Raw genomic sequence first — 27522 nt, 5'->3', positions numbered from 1 at the left:
AAGTATGCTTTTTGTGGTGTGTTAGATGTTATTTCATTGTGAAGTGTGTACACTGTAGGCCACTTATGATGAGAAATTACAGACTTCATTTAATGATCATCTCTGGGTAAAAATACAGATTTTAATTTTTTTTGTTGCATTGATTTTTGTTTAACTAAAGATTACTAATAAAATGTTTTACTGTCAGTCACAGCTCACACTAGCAGCAGCAGCAGATAAGAAGACTGGGGTACACAGTAGGCCAGTGATGGCTAACCTTGACACTCCAGCTGGGGTTGAACTACACATCCCAGCATGGCCTGCAACAGTTTTAGCATGGCCAAATAGCAAAACTAGCAGGGCATGCAGGGATGCGTAGTTCAACACCAGCTGGAGTGTCAAGGTTAGCCATCACTGCAGTAGGCAAGGGATTGCTGAGTTATCAGCACTGGCTTCTGAGCATCGATAGCATTTAGCAAATCACTGTCCTTGCTTAGAAAGGGAAACTCCTTCCTGCTCTCCTGGTAGGCTGAGTTGCGTTTCATTGAAGAATGTGGGAGTTTTGATTTACAATCTGGGGCAGCAGGAGACTCCTTACTGAAATGGAAGCCTCTCACAGGATACGTGGAGGGTAAGCACTATGGAGAGTAGCAATATTACATCAAACCCACAACTTAATAATTTCAGCCCATAGTCTTCAGTTGTTCCTTTCTATGCAGCACTGCAGATCATATGGAAGCATCATTACACAGGATGATGGAACATACACGCAGGATGATGGGAGATGCTGTCAGTAATCCGAGTACGCACTGCACCAGAGACCATAATGAAGTCCCTGTAATTATCTGCTCTAGTCACCTCTCCGTAGTCAGAGCGGAGAAGAAACAACAGGAAGAGGGTTGTGGGCACGTAGCGCCACTGCTTAGCCTCATACCTGGGCCCACCTGGCGTTAGGTTACTCTCATCTGCTTGAACAAGGCATCACTGGGCCCCATAGCCAAACTTCGGTGAGGTCCTACATCTCCAGAGGCCCCGCTCTGTACTTCTGCATAAACCGGCCCCAGTCATGGTCAGAAGAGGCTCCTGCTCTACTCGTGATATTGCCAGACCCTCTACCTCCGCTTTAACCCTTTTAGTGGTGCTAGTTCCCCTTTACTTGTGGGACTTCCTGGCCCTCTTTAATAAAGGCCCGTCTGTTGGTGTACAGAGTTTGGGGATCCATACCTCAATGAGGACAGACAGCGCTCACCTCGTCCAGACTCTTTGTCACATCCGGCTTGTCCATATCGCCACACAATGACATGAGTTCCACGCCGACAGATCCCAGCGTGTCCAAATCATTCTGCAGGTTGTCAATGTCCTCCCGCAGGGCCTGGAAAGAGAGACTCTGTGCGATCACTCGCTGTTCTGATGTACAAGACCCATGTGTTTCCTATATAGCGACCAGCGGAGCTGGCACCTGCCCATATGTCACTGGGCATCGACTGTGATACATTTATACATAAGAGGAAAGGATCTGTGACAGGATTAGGAGTTACATTCCTGCACCATTCAGTAATGAGACTACTTATTATGTCACCTGTAACAATGTCATCACATCCTCCTGAAACATCACGGATACAATCTGAGCCCTTGGCCACACTGGGACCCAGGAGACATGGAATATCTGAATGACCCTCCATGTAGACATACATGTGACATACAGACTATGATAGCAATCTACCTGCATGGCATCGAGTCGGGTTCTGATGCAGTCCGGGTCAGCATTGGGCTCCTCTGTGTCCAAAACCATCTGCTGGGTATCGGCCAGTGTAAGCACCAAGTCCGAGAGTCCATGCCAGAACCGCTCTGACAGCAGGAGGAGGCCGGACAGCCAAGCACTGCGTTCCTCTGCTCGTTCACACAACTGCTGCCAGTCGGCCAATACTTGCACCGTACGCTGCTGGATACCTGCAAGGCAGAAGGAGATGTGTTAGGGGAGGGATGGGACTGCCCGGGGGTGGCTGGCCAGGAACAGGGGCTCTCAGCTCCAATCCCTGCGTAACGCCTAACAGATCAGGTTTTGTGGATTTCTTTCATCATGCACAGGTGAGTTAATTTATTTGATTGGGTTAGTAATTATACCACCAGTTTCCAAAGACAGAAATCAAGAAAACATGGCATTAGTGTTCATCTAGCACCTGTCATCTTTGAAAACCCATGTAGTTCCTCTTCCCTGCCTTGGTTGTCGCTGTCTGCTGTAGTGCTTCTAGCACAGTGTGGTCTATATATCAGCACTGATATGCAAACCCGACCCGTGCTAGAAACACCACAGCAAGATGGCGGGTGCTAGATGAACACCAATGCCATGTTTTCTTGATTTCTGTCTTTGGAAACTGGTGGTATGATTACTAACCCAATCTAGTCCTGGCGTCCCAGGTTGCTGAGCGACCAGCATGGGGGACGCGATAACAGGCTGGTGGGGAGCGCCGGGACTACCTGTCAGTCTGGCCATTGGGACCAATAGTAGGAGCATTAATGTTGAGGTTGCTAGTGGGGCAGAGGATGATCAGCATCTGGTGAAGGGCAGCGAAAGGTCACGAGAGAGTAGAAAAGTGAGAAGACAATCAGGATGGAGAACCCTATCGGCTCCCTCACACCCCACATAAGACCATCATGAGAGTACCTTGCGGTTGGGTGGCCTCGGCCGGAAGGCTGGACACAAGCTCTGTTCCCTGCTGGCTGATGTTCTCCAGGGCAACTCCCAGCTTCTCCAGCTCGGCCTGTACCTGGGAGTTTTCCCTGAGCTGCTCCCGGATTCGTGAGGGCTCCCCACGTACGGACGGAGGGTTCTGCATCCGGCTCCGCAGCCTGTCCAAGCTCTCACACATCATGTCTATCCTCTCATTGATCTATGGGGAACATCAAAGCCAGGGCTGAGAAGGACAAAGACTAGGGATCCTCATGTCCACACAGTACAGTAAGTTGATGTATGGTGGAACTGACCTGGTTGTATCGGGGGACAGTATCCTCCAGGATGGACGCCGCCTGACGGACAGCCTCACGGATAGAGCAATACCGCTTTTCTGCTTCCTCAAAGCGCTGCTGAAAGACAGCGCCCCCGTCTGGGCACAGCTCGGACAGCTTGCAGGAGACTCGGTGCAGCTTGGTGACCAGAGGTTTGTGTTCAGCCACCACCTCCCGCAGGGCCTGGAGAAGAGAACAGCAAAGGTGATACCCAGATTCTTACTTCTATACAGGAGGGTATCTCCATCTATCTCCCTACATCAGTATTAATAATTAGATACACATTGTAGCTTTAAATGTATAGTATAAGCCGAACGCTAGAATTTCCTATTACTATACAGAGACTTAGGCCCGTATTCTGTAACACTCGCTCCACTGAGCGTTTGCACAGGAAGTGATGTTTTGCTGATGCCAATACGCATTTCTGCTGGGTGCGAGCGGGCGCGTCCTGTTCGCACCCACCAGTGCTGGCGGAGGGCGTGGGGTGGTGGCACTGACGAAGCTGTTGGGGGGGGGGCAGCTGACATCACCGGATGTCAGCTGCCCGCCCTCTTCCCATACACCAGAGTGTCTTCATTTTGCATGTACTTATCTGGATGAATGGGCTCCGTATGTAATAAAGTTTTATTTTATGTGTGTGTCCAGGCCGGCCCTTTAGTGCCCGCATGCAGGCTTGCTGGCACTTGTAGTTCCACAACAATACACATCTTATTTTAGACATTTTTCAGCCCGATGCCCACAGCCCAGGGGCATCGGGGACAGCCCCAGGCGTCAACATGGGCTGGTAAATTCTGGAGGGAGGGACCCCTTCATTGGGGGGGTCCCCACTTTCCCAGGATCCCTGCCATGCTGACCAGTCAGGGGGTGAATGCTTTTGCCGGGGGAACTTGTATAAAAAGTCCACCCCCGGCTGAGACATTGCCCTGCTGGTTGGTTGGGTCCAGTGCTGGTTCTTGAAATACGGGGACCCCTACTCATTTTGTCCCCTGTATTTTGGGAACCAGGACTGGCCCTATTTTTTTGGCCCCTGTGAATTTATGAAACCAGGACCAGGGACTCCACTGCGTTTTTGTTTTTTTTTACACAAAATCGCACACTTTCATGACTGAAAATCACCCATTTTCATGACCAAAAATCGCACCATATTGCACTTTTTTGCCGCAAATTTGCAACTCATTAAATATGCAAATTTAGGCAAAAAAATGCACATTAAATGTCACCCTCTGTTTCTAGTAATGGACTCTCTGGTGGCCCCGGGTGGTGAGTCTGTGTCTTTGCAACTCAATCCTGTGTGTGTTGCTCTATGCACAAGACTGACGTTTAATTAGCTCGTTATCTTGGTCCAAGCTGGCAGCATTAGGCTGGGCTGGACCTTTCCCAGGTAATTTGTCAGAGTACACCGCAGGTTGTGCGCCAGAAGGTGGCACATACCCCAACGGGGTTAGTTTCTGTGTTCAGGGCTTTCTGTTCATCTCTGTAGTTTGCAGTGTAATTGTGTGGTGTTATATTGTGCTTTACTCTGGTGTCTATTTTTCTTATGCCAGCAACGAGGTCGCTTTTGGTTTGCGACGTGGTCGCCTACCTGTTCTTGTTTTCCCAAGTGTTTGCTCAGGAGCTGTTAGTTAGTGTCATTCCCAGTTAGGCCCTGTTAGCCAGTTTCACCTTTTGATAACCCCTGAAGAATCGCCAGTACTTTGTCCACTGTAAGACCTGGTTGCACCAGACTTGGGGTGGACTTAATTCACCCTTCCAAACGTGGAAATTATAGGTGAAGCCTTAGCATCCACAGGTACTGGTCATTATTTTGGGGGGGGGGGAATCAACAGAGATAGTGTGGGATTTGCTGTGGCCATCCTAAACAGTGGTCACAGCTGCGGGGTAACACCCAAAATCATAACATCATCACAGTCACCATGTAGCCTTGGACATACTCGGTGGCTGCAATGGAAATAGGCATATCCTGCCTGTTGCTGATGTCACACACCCTCCCCTACAACGTTTGGGAATGCCTGTGTATTCCCGGACACTCCCATCGTTTTTTCCTGCACGCCTGCGCTTTTCTTAGCACTCCCACTAAGTTACCACCCCCAGACGCTAGCTTCCTATCAATCCCCTTGCGAATGACGTGCGTATATAAATATTTGTAGGTTTCCATCGCAGATGGCCTCATGCATGCCTGCTGCGAACCGTACGCATGTGCAGTGGATTGATAATCAGCCGCTGTTTGAATCTGTAGTTGTGCGTACACGCCTGAATCAGACCCTAAGTGTTTAAGGGGAAGAGTAGGAACAGCCCCCGGCAATCCAATGTCCACAATGAGTAAGCTTTAACTTAGGCAGGCTGGCCAGTTCCTGAAACCATTGTGAATAGCGACTGATGGTCACCATGGCGATCCGCGTCCTTAGATACTGACAGGAGGCATCTACCTCCCACAGATGCCTCCTGCTGTACTAGTACTTGTACGGCACAGAGTTGTACATCGGCTTCCTTGCTATAACCTATTAGGCCTAGTCTGTGGTACCAGGATGCCGCAGTAGCCCCCAGTGATTGGACAGAGGTCACCGGGGGATTAATCACCTGGAGCTGCTGCTGCTGGGCCCGGAAATTGCTGCAGCTGCCACAGTTTGGGGACAGTTGGGGCAGCTCGGCCTCCGACTCCTCCATCCAGGGCAGCAGCTCCTCTTCCGCCTCCGAAAACTGTCCCAGCAAGGAGAGGGCGTGTTCCAGGCCGCAGGGCGAGGAGGCCACCAAGGCCGAAATCCTGGGAGACATCTCTTTGAGAGACGAAAATGATGGCTGCAGAGAAAAGAAACGGTAAAGGGTAACAACTCCGAACGCTGCGCCAAACAGTAACCAGCTGGGCACAGAGGAGGACAGGAGACTGGCAGTAACCAGCTGGGCACAGAGGAGGACAGGAGACTGGCAGTAACCAGCTGGGCGCAGAGGAGGACGGGAGACTGGCAGTAACCAGCTGGGCACAGAGGAGGACAGGAGACTGGCAGTAACCAGCTGGGCGCAGAGGAGGACGGGAGACTGGCAGTAACCAGCTGGGCACAGAGGAGGACAGGAGACTGGCAGTAACCAGCAGGGCGCAGAGGAGGACAGGAGACTGGCAGTAACCAGCAGGGCACAGAGGAGGACAGGAGACTGGCAGTAACCAGCTGGGCGCAGAGGAGGACGGTAGACTGGCAGTAACCAGCAGGGTGCAGAGGAGGACAGGAGACTGGCAGTAACCAGCTGGGCACAGAGGAGGACAGGAGACTGGCAGTAACCAGCTGGGCACAGAGGAGGACAGGAGACTGGCAGTAACCAGCTGGGCGCAGAGGAGGACAGGAGACTGGCAGTAACCAGCAGGGCGCAGAGGAGGACAGGAGTCTGGCAGTAACCAGCAGGGCACAGAGGAGGACAGGAGACTGGCAGTAACCAGCTGGGCGCAGAGGAGGACAGGAGACTGGCAGTAACCAGCAGGGCACAGAGGAGGACAGGAGACTGGCAGTAACCAGCTGGGCGCAGAGGAGGACGGTAGACTGGCAGTAACCAGCAGGGTGCAGAGGAGGACGGGAGACTGGCAGTAACCAGCAGGGTGCAGAGGAGGACAGGAGACTGGCAGTAACCAGCTGGGCACAGAGGAGGACAGGAGACTGGCAGTAACCAGCTGGGCACAGAGGAGGACAGGAGACTGGCAGTAACCAGCTGGGCACAGAGGAGGACGGTAGACTGGCAGTAACCAGCAGGGTGCAGAGAAGGACAGGAGACTGGCAGTAACCAGCTGGGCACAGAGGAGGACAGGAGACTGGCAGTAACCAGCAGGGTGCAGAGAAGGACAGGAGACTGGCAGTAACCAGCTGGGCACAGAGGAGGACAGGAGACTGGCAGTAACCAGCAGGGTGCAGAGAAGGACAGGAGACTGGCAGTAACCAGCTGGGCACAGAGGAGGACGGGAGACTGGCAGTAACCAGCTGGGCATAGAGGAGGACGGTAGACTGGCAGTAACCAGCAGGGTGCAGAGGAGGACAGGAGACTGGCAGTAACCAGCTGGGCACAGAGGAGGACAGGAGACTGGCAGTAACCAGCAGGGTGCAGAGAAGGACAGGAGACTGGCAGTAACCAGCTGGGCACAGAGGAGGACAGGAGACTGGCAGTAACCAGCTGGGCACAGAGGAGGACAGGAGACTGGCAGTAACCAGCTGGGCACAGAGGAGGACAGGAGACTGGCAGTAACCAGCAGGGCACAGAGGAGGACAGGAGACTGGCAGTAACCAGCTGGGCACAGAGGAGGACAGGAGACTGGCAGTAACCAGCTGGGCACAGAGGAGGACAGGAGACTGGCAGTAACCAGCAGGGCGCAGAGGAGGACAGGAGTCTGGCAGTAACCAGCAGGGCACAGAGGAGGACAGGAGACTGGCAGTAACCAGCTGGGCACAGAGGAGGACAGGAGACTGGCAGTAACCAGCTGGGCACAGAGGAGGACAGGAGACTGGCAGTAACCAGCTGGGCACAGAGGAGGACAGGAGACTGGCAGTAACCAGCTGGGCACAGAGGAGGACAGGAGACTGGCAGTAACCAGCTGGGCGCAGAGGAGGACAGGAGACTGGCAGTAACCAGCAGGGCGCAGAGGAGGACAGGAGTCTGGCAGTAACCAGCTGGGCACAGAGGAGGACAGGAGACTGGCAGTAACCAGCAGGGCGCAGAGGAGGACGGGAGACTGGCAGTAACCAGCAGGGCGCAGAGGAGGACAGGAGACTGGCAGTAACCAGCTGGGCACAGAGGAGGACAGGAGACTGGCAGTAACCAGCTGGGCACAGAGGAGGACAGGAGACTGGCAGTAACCAGCTGGGCACAGAGGAGGACAGGAGACTGGCAGTAACCAGCAGGGTGCAGAGACGGACGGGAGACTGGCAGTAACCAGCAGGGCACAGAGGAGGATGGGAGACTGGCAGTAACCAGCTGGGCACAGAGAAGGACAGGAGACTGGCACGGTGAACCTATCATCGGGATCCCCATAGGTTCCATGCTGGATACAGTAAGAACCTTACAGCAACATCGGGACATGCGCGCAATCTATTGTCACACAAGCAGCGGCGCAGCTACAACCTCCACGTGTCCTCATACAGGGGCCCAGCTATCAGACAATATGTGTGTCTTGTTAGCTGTATATACATTCACCTAAGTGTATGTCAGTAGGGGCCGCAGCAGATCTACAACAGATATATATGGGGCCTGCAGCTACATGTGAAGATGGGGGCTGGCCCAGTACAAGAGCATATTGCAATGTGATCCCTGGCACTGAAAAATATAATGCCCAGAACTGACCCATACTAATGGACAGCGGTGGTAGGATACGGAGGGCAGCCGCCTGTGTACTCAGCAGGTGACCCTTAGTGACCCCAGCATTGATCCGTTTACCTGTAGCCGCTCCTGGATGGGCTGAGGACACAATGTCAGCAATATGTCGGAGATACAGAATAACCTGTCGGTGATCCCGCGATGCTGCAGAACATCCACCAACAGCAGCTGGAAGAGAACACAACAGTGTCAGGGTCAGAGGTCATGTACCGGCCAATGCGGCTGCAGGCCTGATACATCCAATGCTACATTATAACAGCAGCAGGCCATGGCCTGAGGACGATACGGTGTCTCCCCATCAGGTGCACTCCTGACCAGGCCCTCTGTACATTACCTGTGTGACACTGTATGTACAGGAGAATATACTACATACAGAACACTCGCCCTGCTCCTGACCAGGCCCCCTGTACATTACCTGTGTGCTGTGTGACACTGTATGTACAGGAGAATATACTACATACAGAACACTCACCCTGCTCCTGACCAGGCCTCCTGTACATTACCTGTGTGCTGTGTGACACTGTATGTACAGGAGAATATACTACATACAGAACACTCGCCCTGCTCCTGACCAGGCCTCCTGTACATTACCTGTGTGACACTGTATGTACAGGAGAATATACTACATACAGAACACTCGCCCTGCTCCTGACCAGGCCCCTGTACATTACCTGTGTGACACTGTATGTACAGGAGAATATACTACATACAGAACACTCACCCTGCTCCTGACCAGGCCTCCTGTACATTACCTGTGTGCTGTGTGACACTGTATGTACAGGAGAATATACTACATACAGAACACTCGCCCTGCTCCTGACCAGGCCCTCTGTACATTACCTGTGTGACACTGTATGTACAGGAGAATATTCTACATACAGAACACTCGCCCTGCTCCTGACAGGCCTCCTGTACATTACCTGTGGGCTGTGTGACACTGTATGTACAGGAGATAATACTACATACAGAACACTCGTCCTGCTCCTGACCAGGCCCCCTGTACATTACCTGTGGGCTGTGTGACACTGTATGTACAGGAGAATATACTACATACAGAACACTCGCCCTGCTCCTGACCAAGCCTCCTGTACATTACCTGCGTGCTGTGTGACACTGTATGTACAGGAGAATATACTACATACAGAACACTCGCCCTGCTCCTGACCAGGCCCCTGTACATTACCTGTGTGCTGTGTGACACTGTATGTACAGGAGAATATACTACATACAGAACACTCGCCCTGCTCCTGACCAGGCCCTCTGTACATTACCTGTGTGCTGTGTGACACTGTATGTACAGGAGAATATACTACATACAGAACACTCGCCCTGCTCCTGACCAGGCATCCTGTACATTACCTGTGGGCTGTGTGACACTGTATGTACAGGAGAATATACTACATACAGAACACTCGCCCTGCTCCTGACCAGGCTTCCTGTACATTACCTGTGTGCTGTGTGACACTGTATGTACAGGAGAATATACTACATACAGAACACTCGCCCTGCTCCTGACCAGGCCCCTGTACATTACCTGTGGGCTGTGTGACACTGTATGTACAGGAGAATATACTACATACAGAACACTCGCCCTGCTCCTGACCAGGCCCCCTGTACATTACCTGTGTGCTGTGTGACACTGTATGTACAGGAGAATATACTACATACAGAACACTCGTCCTGCTCCTGACCAGACCTCTGTACATTACCTGTGTGCTGTGTGACACTGTATGTACAGGAGAATATACAACATACAGAACACTCGTCCTGCTCCTGACCAGGCCTCCTGTACATTACCTGTGTGCTGTGTGACACTGTATGTACAGGAGAATATACTACATACAGAACACTCGCCCTGCTCCTGACAAGGCCTCCTGTACATTACCTGTGGGCTGTGTGACACTGTATGTACAGGAGAATATACCACATACAGAACACTCGCCCTGCTCCTGACCAGGCCTCCTGTACATTACCTGTGTGCTGTGTGACACTGTATGTACAGGAGAATATACTACATACAGAACACTCGCCCTGCTCCTGACCAGGCCTCCTGTACATTACCTGTGTGCTGTGTGACACTGTATGTACAGGAGAATATACTACATACAGAACACTCGCCCTGCTCCTGACCAGGCCCCTGTACATTACCTGTGTGCTGTGTGACACTGTATGTACAGGAGAATATACTACATACAGAACACTCGTCCTGCTCCTGACCAGGCCTCCTGTACATTACCTGTGTGCTGTGTGACACTGTATGTACAGGAGAATATACTACCTACAGAACACTCGCCCTGCTCCTGACCAGGCCCCTGTACATTACCTGTGTGCTGTGTGACACTGTATGTACAGGAGAATATACTACATACAGAACACTCGCCCTGCTCCTGACCAGGCCTCCTGTACATTACCTGTGTGCTGTGTGACACTGTATGTACAGGAGAATATACTACATACAGAATACTCGCCCTGCTCCTGACCAGGCCTCCTGTACATTACCTGTGGGCTGTGTGACACTGTATGTACAGGAGAATATACTACATACAGAACACTCGCCCTGCTCCTGACCAGGCCTCCTGTACATTACCTGCGGGCTGTGTGACACTGTATGTACAGGAGAATATACTACATACAGAACACTCGCCCTGCTCCTGACCAGGCCCTCTGTACATTACCTGTGTGCTGTGTGACACTGTATGTACAGGAGAATATACTACATACAGAACACTCGCCCTGCTCCTGACCAGGCCTCCTGTACATTACCTGTGTGCTGTGTGACACTGTATGTACAGGAGAATATACTCCATACAGAACACTCGCCCTGCTCCTGACCAGGCCCCCTGTACATTACCTGTGGGCTGTGTTACACTGTATGTACAGGAGAATATACTACCTACAGAACACTCGCCCTGCTCCTGACCAGGCCCCTGTACATTACCTGTGTGCTGTGTGACACTGTATGTACAGGAGAATATACTACATACAGAACACTCGCCCTGCTCCTGACCAGGCCTCCTGTACATTACCTGTGGGCTGTGTGACACTGTATGTACAGGAGAATATACTACATAAAGAACACTCGCCCTGCTCCTGACTAGGCCTCCTGTAAATTACCTGTGGGCTGTGTGACACTGTATGTACAGGAGAATATACTACCTACAGAACACTCGCCCTGCTCCTGACCAGGCCCCTGTACATTACCTGTGTGCTGTGTGACACTGTATGTACAGGAGAATATACTACATACAGAACACTCGCTCTGCTCCTGACCAGGCCTCCTGTACATTACCTGTGGGCTGTGTGACACTCTATGTACAGAAGAATATACTACATACAGAACACTCGCCCTGCTCCTGACCAGGCATCCTGTACATTACCTGTGGGCTGTGTGACACTGTATGTACAGGAGAATATACTACATACAGAACACTCGCCCTGCTCCTGACCAAGCCTCCTGTACATTACCTGCGTGCTGTGTGACACTGTATGTACAGGAGAATATACTACATACAGAACACTCGCCCTGCTCCTGACCAGGCCTCCTGTACATTACCTGCGTGCTGTGTGACACTGTATGTACAGGAGAATATACTACATACAGAACACTCGCCCTGCTCCTGACAAGGCCTCCTGTACATTACCTGTGTGCTGTGTGACACTGTATGTACAGGAGAATATACTACATACAGAACACTCGCCCTGCTCCTGACCAGGGCTCCTGTACATTACCTGTGTGCTGTGTGACACTGTATGTACAGGAGAATATACTACATACAGAACACTCGCCCTGCTCCTGACCAGGCCTCCTGTACATTACCTGTGTGCTGTGTGACACTGTATGTACAGGAGAATATACTACATACAGAACACTCGCCCTGCTCCTGACCAGGTCTCCTGTACATTACCTGTGTGCTGTGTGACACTGTATGTACAGGAGAATATACTACATACAGAACACTCGCTCTGCTCCTGACCAGGCCTCCTGTACATTACCTGTGGGCTGTGTGACACTGTATGTACAGGAGAATATACTACATAAAGAACACTCGCCCTGCTCCTGACTAGGCCTCCTGTAAATTACCTGTGGGCTGTGTGACACTGTATGTACAGGAGAATATACTACCTACAGAACACTCGCCCTGCTCCTGACCAGGCCCCTGTACATTACCTGTGTGCTGTGTGACACTGTATGTACAGGAGAATATACTACATACAGAACACTCGCTCTGCTCCTGACCAGGCCTCCTGTACATTACCTGTGGGCTGTGTGACACTCTATGTACAGAAGAATATACTACATACAGAACACTCGCCCTGCTCCTGACCAGGCCTCCTGTACATTACCTGTGGGCTGTGTGACACTGTATGTACAGGAGAATATACTACATACAGAACACTCGCCCTGCTCCTGACCAAGCCTCCTGTACATTACCTGCGTGCTGTGTGACACTGTATGTACAGGAGAATATACTACATACAGAACACTCGCCCTGCTCCTGACCAGGCCTCCTGTACATTACCTGCGTGCTGTGTGACACTGTATGTACAGGAGAATATACTACATACAGAACACTCGCCCTGCTCCTGACAAGGCCTCCTGTACATTACCTGTGTGCTGTGTGACACTGTATGTACAGGAGAATATACTACATACAGAACACTCGCCCTGCTCCTGACCAGGGCTCCTGTACATTACCTGTGTGCTGTGTGACACTGTATGTACAGGAGAATATACTACATACAGAACACTCGCCCTGCTCCTGACCAGGCCTCCTGTACATTACCTGTGTGCTGTGTGACACTGTATGTACAGGAGAATATACTACATACAGAACACTCGCCCTGCTCCTGACCAGGTCTCCTGTACATTACCTGTGTGCTGTGTGACACTGTATGTACAGGAGAATATACTACATACAGAACACTCGCCCTGCTCCTGACCAGGCCCTCTGTACATTACCTGTGTGCTGTGTGACACTGTATGTACAGGAGAATATACTACATACAGAACACTCGCCCTGCTCCTGACCAGGCCCTCTGTACATTACCTGTGTGCTGTGTGACACTGTATGTACAGGAGAATATACTACCTACAGAACACTCGCCCTGCTCCTGACCAGGCCCCTGTACATTACCTGTGTGCTGTGTGACACTGTATGTACAGGAGAATATACTACATACAGAACACTCGCTCTGCTCCTGACCAGGCCTCCTGTACATTACCTGTGGGCTGTGTGACACTCTATGTACAGGAGAATATACTACATACAGAACACTCGCCCTGCTCCTGACCAGGCATCCTGTACATTACCTGTGGGCTGTGTGACACTGTATGTACAGGAGAATATACTACATACAGAACACTCGCCCTGCTCCTGACCAGGCATCCTGTACATTACCTGTGGGCTGTGTGACACTGTATGTACAGGAGAATATACTACATACAGAACACTCGCCCTGCTCCTGACCAGGCCCTCTGTACATTACCTGTGTGCTGTGTGACACTGTATGTACAGGAGAATATACTACATACAGAACACTCGCCCTGCTCCTGACCAGGCCCTCTGTACATTACCTGTGTGCTGTGTGACACTGTATGTACAGGAGAATATACTACATACAGAACACTCGCCCTGCTCCTGACAAGGCCTCCTGTACATTACCTGTGGGCTGTGTGACACTGTATGTACAGGAGAATATACTACATACAGAACACTTGCCCTGCTCCTGACCAGGCCCTCTGTACATTACCTGTGTGCTGTGTGACACTGTATGTACAGGAGAATATACTACATACAGAACACTCGCCTTGCTCCTGACCAGGCCCTCTGTACATTACCTGTGTGCTGTGTGACACTGTATGTACAGGAGAATATACTACATACAGAACACTCGCCCTGCTCCTGACCAGGCCTCCTGTACATTACCTGTGGGCTGTGTGACACTGTATGTACAGGAGAATATACTACATACAGAACACTCGCCCTGCTCCTGACCAGGCCTCCTGTACATTACCTGTGGGCTGTGTGACACTGTATGTACAGAAGATAATACTACATACAGAACACTCGTCCTGCTCCTGACCAGGCCCCCTGTACATTACCTGTGTGCTGTGTGACACTGTATGTACAGGAGAATATACTACATACAGAACACTCGCCCTGCTCCTGAAATCTGCTCAATGACAAATCCTGTACGAAGAGAAGAATTAGGCGCTGGTCACCTTGTGCTCCTGAATCTGGGCCTGTATGGTCTCTACAGTCAGCGTGACGCGGCCAAGTTCCTCCAGACGCCTCTCAGTCCCAGACAGGTGGGCGAGTTCAGACAGTACAACCTGCTCCAGCTGTCAGAGATAGGATATGGCGGTTATAAGGGTGCAGTGATAGGCTGGGGACACCGCACTCAGTTAGGGGGGCTGGGGACACCGCACTCATGTAGGGGGGCTGAGGACACCGCACTCATGTAGGGAGGCTGGGGACACCGCACTCATGTAGGGGGGCTGAGGACACCGCACTCATGTAGGGAGGCTGGGGACACCGCACTTATGTAGAGGGGCTGGGGACACCGCACTTATGTAGGGGGGCTGAGGACACCGCACTCATGTAGGGGGGCTGGGGACACTGCACTCATGTAGGGGGCTGGGGACACCGCACTCATGTAGGGGGGCTGGGGACACCGCACTCATGTAGGGAGGCTGGGGACACCGCACTCATGTAGGGGGCTGGGGACACCGCACTCATGTAGGGGGGCTGGGGACACCGCACTCATGTAGGGAGGCTGGGGACACCGCACTCATGTAGGGGGCTGGGGACACCGCACTCATGTAGGGGGGCTGGGGACACCGCACTCATGTAGGGAGGCTGGGGACACCGCACTCATGTAGGGAGGCTGGGGACACCGCACTCATGTAGGGGGCTGGGGACACCGCACTCATGTAGGGGGGCTGGGGACACCGCACTCATGTAGGGGGGCTGGGGACACCGCACTCATGTAGGGGGGCTGGGGACACCGCACTCATGTAGAGGGGCTGGGGACACCGCACTCATGTAGAGGGGCTGGGGACACCGCACTCATGTAGGGGGGCTGGGGACACCGCACTCATGTAGGGAGGCTGGGGACACCGCACTCATGTAGGGGGCTGGGGACACCGCACTCATGTAGGGGGGCTGGGGACACCGCACTCATCTAGGGAGGCTGGGGACACCGCACTCATGTAGGGAGGCTGGGGACACCGCACTCATGTAGGGGGGCTGGGGACACCGCACTCATGTAGGGGGGCTGGGGACACCGCACTCATGTAGGGGGGCTGGGGACACCGCACTCATGTAGGGGGGCTGGGGACACCGCACTCATGTAGAGGGACTGAGGACACCGCACTCATGTAGGGGGCTGGGGACACCGCACTCATGTAGGGGGCTGGGGACACCGCACTCATGTAGGGGGCTGGGGACACCGCACTCATGTAGGGGGGCTGGGGACACTGCACTCATGTAGGGGGACTGAGGACACCGCACTCATGTAGGGGGACTGAGGACACCGCACTCATGTAGGGGGACTGAGGACACCGCACTCATGTAGGGGGACTGAGGACACTGCACTCATGTAGGGGGGCTGGGGACACCGCACTCATGTAGGGGGGCTGGGGACACCGCACTCATGTAGGGGGCTGGGGACACCGCACTCATGTAGGGGGCTGGGGACACCGCACTCATGTAGGGAGGCTGGGGACACCGCACTCATGTAGGGGGCTGGGGACACCGCACTCAGGTAGGAGGGCTGGGGAGACCACACACATGTAGGGGGGCTGGGGACACCGCACTCAGGTAGAGGGGCTGGGGACACCGCACTCAGGTAGGAGGGCTGGGGAGACCGCACTCATGTAGGGGGGCTGGGGAGACCGCACTCATGTAGGGGGGCTGGGGAGACCGCACTCATGTAGGGGGGCTGGGGAGACCGCACTCATGTAGGGGGGCTGGGGACACCGCACTCATGTAGAGGGGCTGGGGACACCGCACTCATGTAGAGGGGCTGGGGACACCGCACTTATGCAGGGAGGCTGGGGACACCGCACTCATGTAGGGAGGCTGGGGACACCGCACTCATGTAGGGGGGCTGGGGACACCGCACTCATGTAGGGAGGCTGGGGACACCGCACTCATGTAGAGGGGCTGGGGACACCGCACTCAGGTAGGAGGGCTGGGGACACCGCACTCATGTAGGGGGGCTGGGGACACCGCACTCATGTAGGGAGGCTGGGGACACCGCACTCCTGTAGGGGGGCTGGGGACACCGCACTCATGTAGGGGGCTGGGGACACCGCACTCATGTTGGGAGGCTGGGGACACCGCACTCATGTTGGGAGGCTGGGGACACCGCACTCATGTAGGGGGGCTGGGGACACCGCACTCATGTAGGGGGGCTGGGGACACCGCACTCATGTAGGGGGCTGGGGACACCGCACTCATGTAGGGGGCTGGGGACACCGCACTCATGTAGAGGGGCTGGGGACACCGCACTTATGTAGGGAGGCTGGGGACACCGCACTCATGTAGGGAGGCTGGGGACACCGCACTCATGTAGGGAGGCTGGGGACACCGCACTCATTTAGGGGGGCTGGGGACACCGCACTCATGTAGGGGGGCTGGGGACACCGCACTCATGTAGGGGGGCTGGGGACACCGCACTCATGTAGGGAGGCTGGGGACACCGCACTCATGTAGTGGGGCTGGGGACACCGCACTCAGGTAGGAGGGCTGGGGAGACCGCACTCATGTAGGGGGGCTGGGGAGACCGCACTCATGTAGGGGGGCTGGGGAGACCGCACTCATGTAGGGGGGCTGGGGACACCGCACTCATGTAGAGGGGCTGGGGACACCGCACTCATGTAGAGGGGCTGGGGACACCGCACTCATGTAGGGGGGCTGGGGTCACCGCACTCATGTAGAGGGGCTGGGGACACTGCACTTATGTAGGGAGGCTGGGGACACCGCACTCATGTAGGGAGGCTGGGGACACCGCACTCATGTAGGGGGGCTGGGGACACCGCACTCATGTAGGGAGGCTGGGGACACCGCACTCATGTAGAGGGGCTGGGGACACCGCACTCATGTAGAGGGGCTGGGGACACCGCACTCAGGTAGGAGGGCTGGGGAGACCACACTCATGTAGGGGGGCTGGGGACACCGCACTCATGTAGGGAGGCTGGGGACACCGCACTCATGTAGAGGGGCTGGGGACACCGCACTCAGGTAGGAGGGCTGGGGAGACCACACTCATGTAGGGGGGCTGGGGACACCGCACTCATGTAGGGAGGCTGGGGACACCGCACTCATGTAGAGGGGCTGGGGACACCGCACTCAGGTAGGAGGGCTTGGGACACCGCACTCATGTAGGGGGGCTGGGGACACCGCACTCATATAGAGGGGCTGGGGACACCGCACTCATGTAGGGAGGCTGAGGACACCGCACTCATGTAGAGGGGCTGGGGACACCACACTCAGGTAGGGGGGCTTGGGAGACCACACTCATGTAGGAGGGCTGGGGACACCGCACTCATGTAGGGGGACTGAGGACACCGCACTCATGTAGGGGGGCTGGGGACACCGCACTCATGTAGGGAGGCTGGGGACACCGCACTCATGTAGGGTGCCTGGGGACACCGCACTCATGTAGGGAGGCTGGGGACACCGCACTCATGTAGGGGGCTGGGGACACCGCACTCATGTAGGGAGGCTGGGGACACCGCACTCATGTAGAGGGGCTGGGGACACCGCACTCAGGTAGGAGGGCTGGGGAGACCACACTCATGTAGGGGGGCTGGGGACACTGCACTCATGTAGAGGGGCTGGGGACACCGCACTCAGGTAGGAGGGCTGGGGACACCGCACTCATGTAGGGGGGCTGGGGACACCGCACTCATATAGAGGGGCTGGGGACACCGCACTCATGTAGGGAGGCTGAGGACACCGCACTCATGTAGAGGGGCTGGGGACATCACACTCAGGTAGGGGGGCTTGGGAGACCACACTCATGTAGGGGGGCTGGGGACACTGCACTCATGTAGAGGGGCTGGGGACACCGCACTCAGGTAGGAGGGCTGAGGACACCGCACTCATGTAGGGGGACTGAGGACACCGCACTCATGTAGGGGGACTGAGGACACCGCACTCATGTAGGGGGACTGAGGACACCGCACTCATGTAGGGGGGCTGGGGACACCGCACTCATGTAGGGAGGCTGGGGACACCGCACTCATGTAGGGGGGCTGGGGACACCGCACTCATGTAGGGGGCTGGGGACACTGCACTCATGTAGGGGGGCTGGGGACACCGCACTCATGTAGGGGGGCTGGGGACACCACACTCATGTAGAGGGGCTGGGGACACCGCACTCATGTAGGGGGGCTGGGGACACCGCACTCATGTAGGGGGGCTGGGGACACCGCACTCATGTAGGGGGGCTGGGGACACCACACTCATGTAGAGGGGCTTGGGACACCGCACTTATGTAGGGAGGCTGGGGACACCGCACTCATGTAGGGGGGCTGGGGACACCGCACTCATGTAGGGGGGCTGGGGACACCGCACTCATGTAGAGGGGCTGGGGACACCGCACTCAGGTAGGAGGGCTGGGCAGACCACACTCATGTAGGGGGGCTGGGGACACCGCACTCATGTAGAGGGGCTGGGGACACCGCACTCATGTAGAGGGGCTGGGGACACCACACTCATGTAGAGGGGCTGGGGACACCGCACTCATGTAGGGGGGCTGGGGACACTGCACTCATGTAGGGGGGCTGGGGACACCGCACTCATGTAGGGAGGCTGGGGACACCGCACTCATGTAGAGGGGCTGGGGACACCGCACTCAGGTAGGAGGGCTGGGGAGACCACACACATGTAGGGGGGCTGGGGACACCGCACTCAGGTAGAGGGGCTGGGGACACCGCACTCAGGTAGGAGGGCTTAGTACACCGCACTCATGTAGGGGGGCTGGGGACACCGCACTCATATAGAGGGGCTGGGGACACCGCACTCATGTAGGGAGGCTGAGGACACCGCACTCATGTAGAGGGGCTGGGGACACCACACTCAGGTAGGGGGGCTTGGGAGACCACACTCATGTAGGGGGGCTGGGGACACCGCACTCATGTAGAGGGGCTGGGGACACCGCACTCAGGTAGGAGGGCTGAGGACACCGCACTCATGTAGGGGGACTGAGGACACCGCACTCATGTAGGGGGACTGGGGACACCGCACTCATGTAGGGAGGCTGGGGACACCGCACTCATGTAGGGAGGCTGGGGACACCGCACTCATGTAGGGAGGCTGGGGACACCGCACTCATGTAGGGAGGCTGGGGACACCGCACTCATGTAGGGAGGCTGGGGACACCGCACTCATGTAGGGAGGCTGGGGACACCGCACTCATGTAGAGGGGCTGGGGACACCGCACTCATGTAGAGGGGCTGGGGACACCGCACTCATGTAGGGAGGCTGGGGACACCGCACTCATGTAGGGAGGCTGGGGACACCGCACTCATGTAGAGGGGCTGGGGACACCGCACTCATGTAGAGGGGCTGGGGACACCGCACTCATGTAGGGAGGCTGGGGACACCGCACTCATGTAGGGAGGCTGGGGACACCGCACTCATGTAGAGGGGCTGGGGACACCGCACTCATGTAGGGAGGCTGGGGACACCGCACTCATGTAGGGGGGCTGGGGACACCGCACTCATGTAGAGGGGCTGGGGACACCGCACTCATGTAGAGGGGCTGGGGACACCGCACTCATGTAGGGACGCTGGGGAGACTACACTCATGTAGGGGGGCTGGGGACACCGCACTCATGTAGAGGGGCTGGGGACACCGCACTCAGGTAGGAGGGCTGGGGAGACCACACACATGTAGGGGGGCTGGGGACACCGCACTCAGGTAGAGGGGCTGGGGACACCGCACTTACAATATAAGGATGTGGGTACAGCGCTCATACACTATAAGGGTGACAGGGCACATTACTAACATAAGGATGGTGGGTACTGATCTGATATAGGAAGCCTGAAAGCTCTGGCATGAGGCTGGCACAACACCACCATCACCAGCAGGCTGGGGACATGGCGTCACCTTTTCTGTGTCACTGGCACTCAGCATGCTTCGTTCTCCTCCACCCTCACTGCTAACAGAGGATGCCACCTTCTCCATCCGCCCCAGCCAAAGGGATACATCTTCCTGGGATGGGTCCAGATGCGCTGAGGCCTCCACAGCCTGATCCAGTCTCTGCAGGATGTCGCCAGCACTCCTGGCTATAATGATATACCTGACCCGCAGAGCGTCCATCTTCTCCTGGCATAGCTGAGCTTCCTCACCTACAGTATATGACGGCACAGGATGAGTACACAGGTACAGGACACACAGAGGACTCACACCCCGCTCCCTGACAGACACCCATAATGCCCCGCTCCCTGACAGACACCAATAATGCCCCGCTCCCTGACAGACACCCATAATGCTCCGCTCCCTGACAGACACCAATAATGCCCCGCTCCCTTACAGACACCCATAATGCCCCGCTCCCTGACAGACACCCATAATGCCCCGCTCCCTGACAGACACCCATAATGCCCCGCTCTCTGACAGACACCCATAATGCCCCGCTCCCTGACAGACACCAATAATGCCCCGCTCCCTGACAGACACCCATAATGCCCCGCTCCCTGACAGACACCAATAATGCCCCGCTCCCTTACAGACACCCATAATGCCCCGCTCCCTGACAGACACCCATAATGCTCCGCTCCCTTACAGACACCCATAATGCCCCGCTCCCTGACAGACACCCATAATGCCCCGCTCCCTGACAGACACCCATAATGCTCCGCTTCCTTACAGACGCCCATAATGCTCCGCTCCCTTACAGACACCCATAATGCCCCGCTCCCTGACAGACACCCATAATGCCCCGCTCCCTGACAGACACCCATAATGCTCCGCTTCCTTACAGACGCCCATAATGCTCCGCTCCCTTACAGACACCCATAATGCCCCGCTCCCTGACAGACACCCATAATGCCCCGCTCCCTGACAGACACCCATAATGCCCCGCTCCGTGACATACACCCATAATGCTCCGCTCCCTGACAGACACCCATAATGCCCCGCTCCCTGACAGACACCCATAATGCCCCGCTCCCCGACAGACACCCATAATGCCCCGCTCCCTGACAGACACCCATAATGCCCCGCTCCCTGATAGACACCCATAATGCCCCGCTCCCTGACAGACACCCATAATGCCCGCTCCCTGACAGACACCCATAATGCCCGCTCCCTGACAGACACCCATAATGCCCCGCTCCCTGACAGACACCCATAATGCCCCGCTCCCTGACAGACACCCATAATGCCCCGCTCCCTGATAGACACCCATAATGCCCCGCTCTCGGACAGACACCCATAATGCCCTGCTCCCTGACAGACACCAATAATGCCCCGCTCCCTGACAGACACCCCTCACGCCCCGCTCCCTGACAGACACCCATAATACCCCGCTCCCTGACAGACACCCATAATGCCCCGCTCCCTGACAGACACCCCTCACGCTCCGGGCCCTGACAGACACCCATAATGCCCTGCTCCCTGACAGACACCCATAATGCCCCGCTCCCTGACAGACACCCATAATGCCCCGCTCCCTGACAGACACCCATAATGCCCGCTCCCTGATATACACCCATAATGCCCCGCTCCCTGATATACACCCATAATGCCCCGCACCCTGACAGACACCCATAATGCCCGCTCCCGAACAGACACCCATAATGCCCCGCTCCCAGACAGACACCCATAATGCCCCGCTCCCTGGCAAACACCCCTCACGCCCCGCTCCTTGACAGACACCCATAATGCCCCGCTCCCTGACAGACACCCATAACGCCCCGCTCCCTAACAGACACCCATAACGCCCCGCTCCCTGACAGACACCCATAATGCCCCGCTCCCTGACAGACACCTATAATGCCCCGCTCCCTGACAGACACCTATAATGCCCCGCTCCCTGACAGACACCTATAATACCCGCTCCCTGACAGACACCCATAATGCCCCGCTCCCTGACAGACACCCATTTGGTAACGGAGCAGGTGTACCTGTACCCCCCCACCCTGGAGCCAGGTGAGGTAAGCTGCAGCTGTGCCTGCACCCGCACCTCAGTAGAGTGACCCGGCGGCGGTCTCTCCTCACGACGCAGACTGTCAAACTCCCCCCCCCCCCTCCGGTGACCCGGCGGCGTTGACCCAGCGGCGCAATGCGCTGCTCTGCTATGAGGGTGCCATGATCATGCGGCCGGGGGTGGGCTCCCTTCACGTCCCCCCCCCGTGGAGTGACGTGGTGGCGGTGACCCGACGGCGCATCACCCCCCAGCGGGAATATTTGAACATTCGCATCAGTCCCTGCCCCAGTGGAGCTTACAATCTATATTCCCTACCACATGTACACGCGCACACAGACATTCTAGGGTTAGTTTTGTTGGGAGCCTATTAGCCTACCAGTATATATATATATATATATATATATATATATATAACACATGGTGGGAATAGAACCCATGACCTCAGTGCTGTGAGGCAGTAATGCTAACCATTACACCATCCGTACTGCCCCGTATATATAACACATGGTGGGAATATAACCCATGACCTCAGTGCTGTGAGGTGGTAATGCTAACCATTACATCATCCGTACTGCCCCGTATATATATATAACACATGGTGGGAATAGAACCCATGACCTCAGTGCTGTGAGGCAGTAATGCTAACTATTACACCATCCGTACTGCCCCGTATATATAACACATGGTGGGAATAGAACCCATGACCTCAGTGCTGTGAGGCAGTAATGCTATAACCATTACACCATCCGTACTGCCCTGTATATATAACACATGGTGGGGATAGAACCCATGACCTCAGTGCTGTGAGGCAGTAATGTAACCATTACACCGTCCGTACTGCCCTGTATATATAACACATGGTGGGGATAGAACCCATGACCTCAGTGCTGTGAGGCAGTAATGTAACCATTACACCGTCCGTACTGCCCTGTATATATAACACATGGTGGGAATAGAACCCATGACCTCAGCGCTGTGAGGCAGTAATGCTAACCATTACACCATCCGTACTGCCCTGTATATATAACACATGGTGGGGATAGAACCCATGACCTCAGTGCTGTGAGGCAGTAATGCTAACCATTACACCATCTGTACTGCCCTGTATATATAACACATGGTGGGGATAGAACCCATGACCTCAGTGCTGTGAGGCAGTAATACTAACTATTACACCGTCCGTACTGCCCTGTATATATAACACATGGTGGGGATAGAACCCATGACCTCAGCGCTGTGAGGCAGTAATGCTATAACCATTACACCATCCGTACTGCCCCGTATATATAACACATGGTGGGGATAGAACCCGTGACCTCAGTGCTGAGAGGCAGTAATGCTAACCATTACACCGTCCGTACTGCCCCGTATATATAACACATGGTGGGGATAGAACCCATGACCTCAGTGCTGTGAGGCAGTAATGCTAACCACTACACCAGGCATGTCCAACGTTGGCCCTCCAGATGTTGTGAAACTACACATCCCAGCATGCTTTGCCACAGTTTTGCTATTAGAGAATGCTAAAACTATTGCAAAGCATGCTGGGATGTGTAGTTTCAAAACATCTGGAGGGCCAACGTTGGACATGCCTGCACTACACCATCCGTACTGCCCCGTATATATAACACATGGTGGGGATAGAACCCATGACCTCAGCGCTGTGAGGCTGTAATGCTAACCATTACACCATCGGTACTGCCCCGTATATATAACACATGGTGGGGATAGAACCCATGACCTCAGTGCTGTGAGGCAGTAATACTAACTATTACACCATCCGTACTGCCCTGTATATATAACACATGGTGGGAATAGAACCCATGACCTCAGCGCTGTGAGGCAGTAATGCTAACCATTACACCATCCGTACTGCCCTGTATATATAACACATGGTGGGGATAGAAACCATGTCCTCAGCGCTGTGAGGCTGTAATGCTAACCATTACACCATCGGTACTGCCCCGTATATATAACACATGGTGGGGATAGAACCCATGACCTCAGTGCTGTGAGGCAGTAATACTAACTATTACACCGTCTGTACTGCCCCGTATATATAACACATGGTGGGGATAGAACCCATGACCTCAGCGCTGTGAGGCAGTAATATAGCCATTACACCATCCGTACTGCCCTGTATATATAACACATGGTGGGAATAGAACCCATGACCTCAGTGCTGTGAGGCAGTAATGTAACCATTACACCGTCCGTACTGCCCCGTATATATAACACATGGTGGGAATAGAACCCATGACCTCAGTGCTGTGAGGCAGTAATACTAACTATTACACCGTCTGTACTGCCCCGTATACTGTACATAACATGTATACTATATACATACTATACACATACCATGTATACATATATTTATACTATAAACATAGTATATACATACCATTTATACTATATACATACTAATTACATACCATGTGTACTATATATATATATATATATATATATATATATACTATATACATACCATTTATACTATATACATACTAATTACATACAGTACCATGTGTACAATATATATATATATATATATATATAAATATATATATATATACATACCATTTATACTATATACATACCATGTATACTATATACACACTCCCCCGATCCTCTGGCGATCGCCGGATACATACAGTATGTCATGTCATCCCTGTGGGCACACGCTGTACACACAGAACACGGATCACTTACCTGACACCAGCTCTAGTATCACTTCACCCTTCTCCAGAACTCTCTCCAGATCTCCCGGCTTGCTCTGAATTTCTTTATTCAGATCCTAAAACAAGAAGAATGTGACAACGGCATCTAGTCAGACACAAGGTAATAGCGATGAGTGACAGGAGGCGCTGGGTCATTACTCTGCAATGTGCGTGCTAGCATTATACAGAGTACTTACTACGTGCCTGCTAGCATTATACAGAGTACATATTATGTGCCTACTAGCATTATACAGAGTACATACTATGTGCCTGCTAGCATTATACAGAGTACATACTATGTGCGTGCTAGCATTATACAGAGTACATACTATGTGCGTGCTAGCATTATACAGAGTACATACTATGTTCCTGCTAGCATTATACAGAGTACATACTATGTTCCTGCTAGCATTATACAGAGTGCATACTATGTTCCTGCTAGCATTATACAGAGTACATACTATATGCCTGCTAGCATTATACAGAGTACATATTATGTGCCTACTAGCATTATACAGAGTACATACTATGTGCCTGCTAGCATTATACAGAGTACATACTATGTGCGTGCTAGCATTATACAGAGTACATACTATGTGCGTGCTAGCATTATACAGAGTACATACTATGTTCCTGCTAGCATTATACAGAGTACATACTATGTTCCTGCTAGCATTATACAGAGTGCATACTATGTTCCTGCTAGCATTATACAGAGTACTTACTACGTGCCTGCTAGCATTATACAGAGTACATACTATGTTCCTGCTAGCATTATACAGAGTACATACTATGTTCCTGCTAGCATTATACAGAGTGCATACTATGTTCCTGCTAGCATTATACAGAGTACATACTATGTGCCTGCTAGCATTATACAGAGTACATATTATGTGCCTACTAGCATTATACAGAGTACATACTATGTGCCTGCTAGCATTATACAGAGTACATACTATGTGCCTGCTAGCATTATACAGAGTACATACTATGTGCCTGCTAGCATTATACAGAGTACATACTATGTGCCTGCTAGCATTATACAGAGTACATACTATTTGCCTGCTAGTATTATACATAGTGCATACTATGTGCATGCTAGCATTATACAGAGTACAAACTATGTGCATGGTAGCATTATACAGAGAACATACAACGTGCCTGCTAGCATTATACAGAGTACATAATATGTGCCTGCTAGCATTATACAGAGTACATACTATGTGCCTGCTAGCATTATACAGAGTGCATACTATGTGCCTGCTAGCATTATACAGAGTACATACTATGTGCATGGTAGCATTATACAGAGTACATACTATGTTCCTGCTAACATTATACAGAGTACATATTATGTGCATGCTAGCATTATACAGAGTACATACTATGTGCCTGCTAGTATTATACAGAGTACATACTATGTGCCTGGTAGCATTATACAGAGTACATACTATGTGCCTGATAGCATTATACAGAGTACATACTATGTGCATGGTAGCATTATACAGAGTACATAATATGTGCCTGCTAGCATTATACAGAGTACATACTATGTGCCTGCTAGCATTATACAGAGTGCATACTATGTGCCTGCTAGCATTATACAGAGTGCATACTATGTGCCTGCTAGCATTATACAGAGTGCATACTATGTGCCTGCTAGCATTATACAGAGTACATACTATGTGCATGGTAGCATTATACAGAGTACATACTATGTTCCTGCTAACATTATACAGAGTACATATTATGTGCATGCTAGCATTATACAGAGTACATACTATGTGCCTGCTAGCATTATACAGAGTACATACTATGTGCCTGGTAGCATTATACAGAATACATATTATGTGCCTGATGGCATTATACAGAGTACATACTATGTGCATGGTAGCATTATACAGAGTACATACTATGTTCCTGGTAGCATTATACAGAGTACATACTATGTTCCTGCTAGCATTATACAGAATACATACTATGTGCCTGCTAGCATTATACTGAGTACATACTATGTGCCTGGTAGCATCATACAGAGTACATACTATGTTCCTGCTAGCATTACACAGAGAACATACAGCATTATACAGAGTACATACTATGTGCCTGGTAGCATTATACAGAGTACATACTATGTGCCTGATAGCATTATACAGAGTACATACTATGTTCCTGGTAGCATTATACAGAGTACATACTATGTTCCTGCTAGCATTATACAGAATACATACTATGTGCCTGCTAGCATTATACAGAATACATACTATGTGCCTGCTAGTATTATACTGAGTACATACTATGTGCGTG

The 27522-nt window shown here is 53.0% G+C and overlaps 1 protein-coding gene across 2 annotated transcripts in view; it reads right to left on the bottom strand.

Moving 5' to 3' along the window:
• LOC146005637 (microtubule-actin cross-linking factor 1, isoforms 6/7-like) overlaps nt 1–27522 on the bottom strand; it is a 159591-nt gene that overhangs the window by 93077 nt on the left and 38992 nt on the right. For both annotated transcript variants that reach the window (XM_083145018.1, XM_083145019.1), the window contains exons 7-15: nt 25208–25292; nt 20455–20696; nt 14555–14674; nt 8392–8499; nt 5563–5781; nt 2965–3168; nt 2645–2870; nt 1703–1929; nt 1229–1351 (exon numbers count right to left, since the gene is read on the bottom strand). In XM_083145018.1, coding sequence (XP_083001144.1) covers nt 1229–1351; nt 1703–1929; nt 2645–2870; nt 2965–3168; nt 5563–5781; nt 8392–8499; nt 14555–14674; nt 20455–20696; nt 25208–25292 — 1554 coding nt within the window. The remainder of the gene's footprint in view (nt 1–1228; nt 1352–1702; nt 1930–2644; nt 2871–2964; nt 3169–5562; nt 5782–8391; nt 8500–14554; nt 14675–20454; nt 20697–25207; nt 25293–27522) is intronic.

The sequence above is a fragment of the Crinia signifera genome, chromosome 5 (genome assembly GCF_055691185.1).
Source record: "Crinia signifera chromosome 5, ASM5569118v1, whole genome shotgun sequence".
In the NCBI taxonomy this organism is placed as follows: Eukaryota; Metazoa; Chordata; class Amphibia; order Anura; family Myobatrachidae; genus Crinia; species Crinia signifera.
The sequence above is the reverse complement of the archived record's forward strand: the minus strand, read 5'-3'. Positions and strand labels throughout refer to the sequence as shown.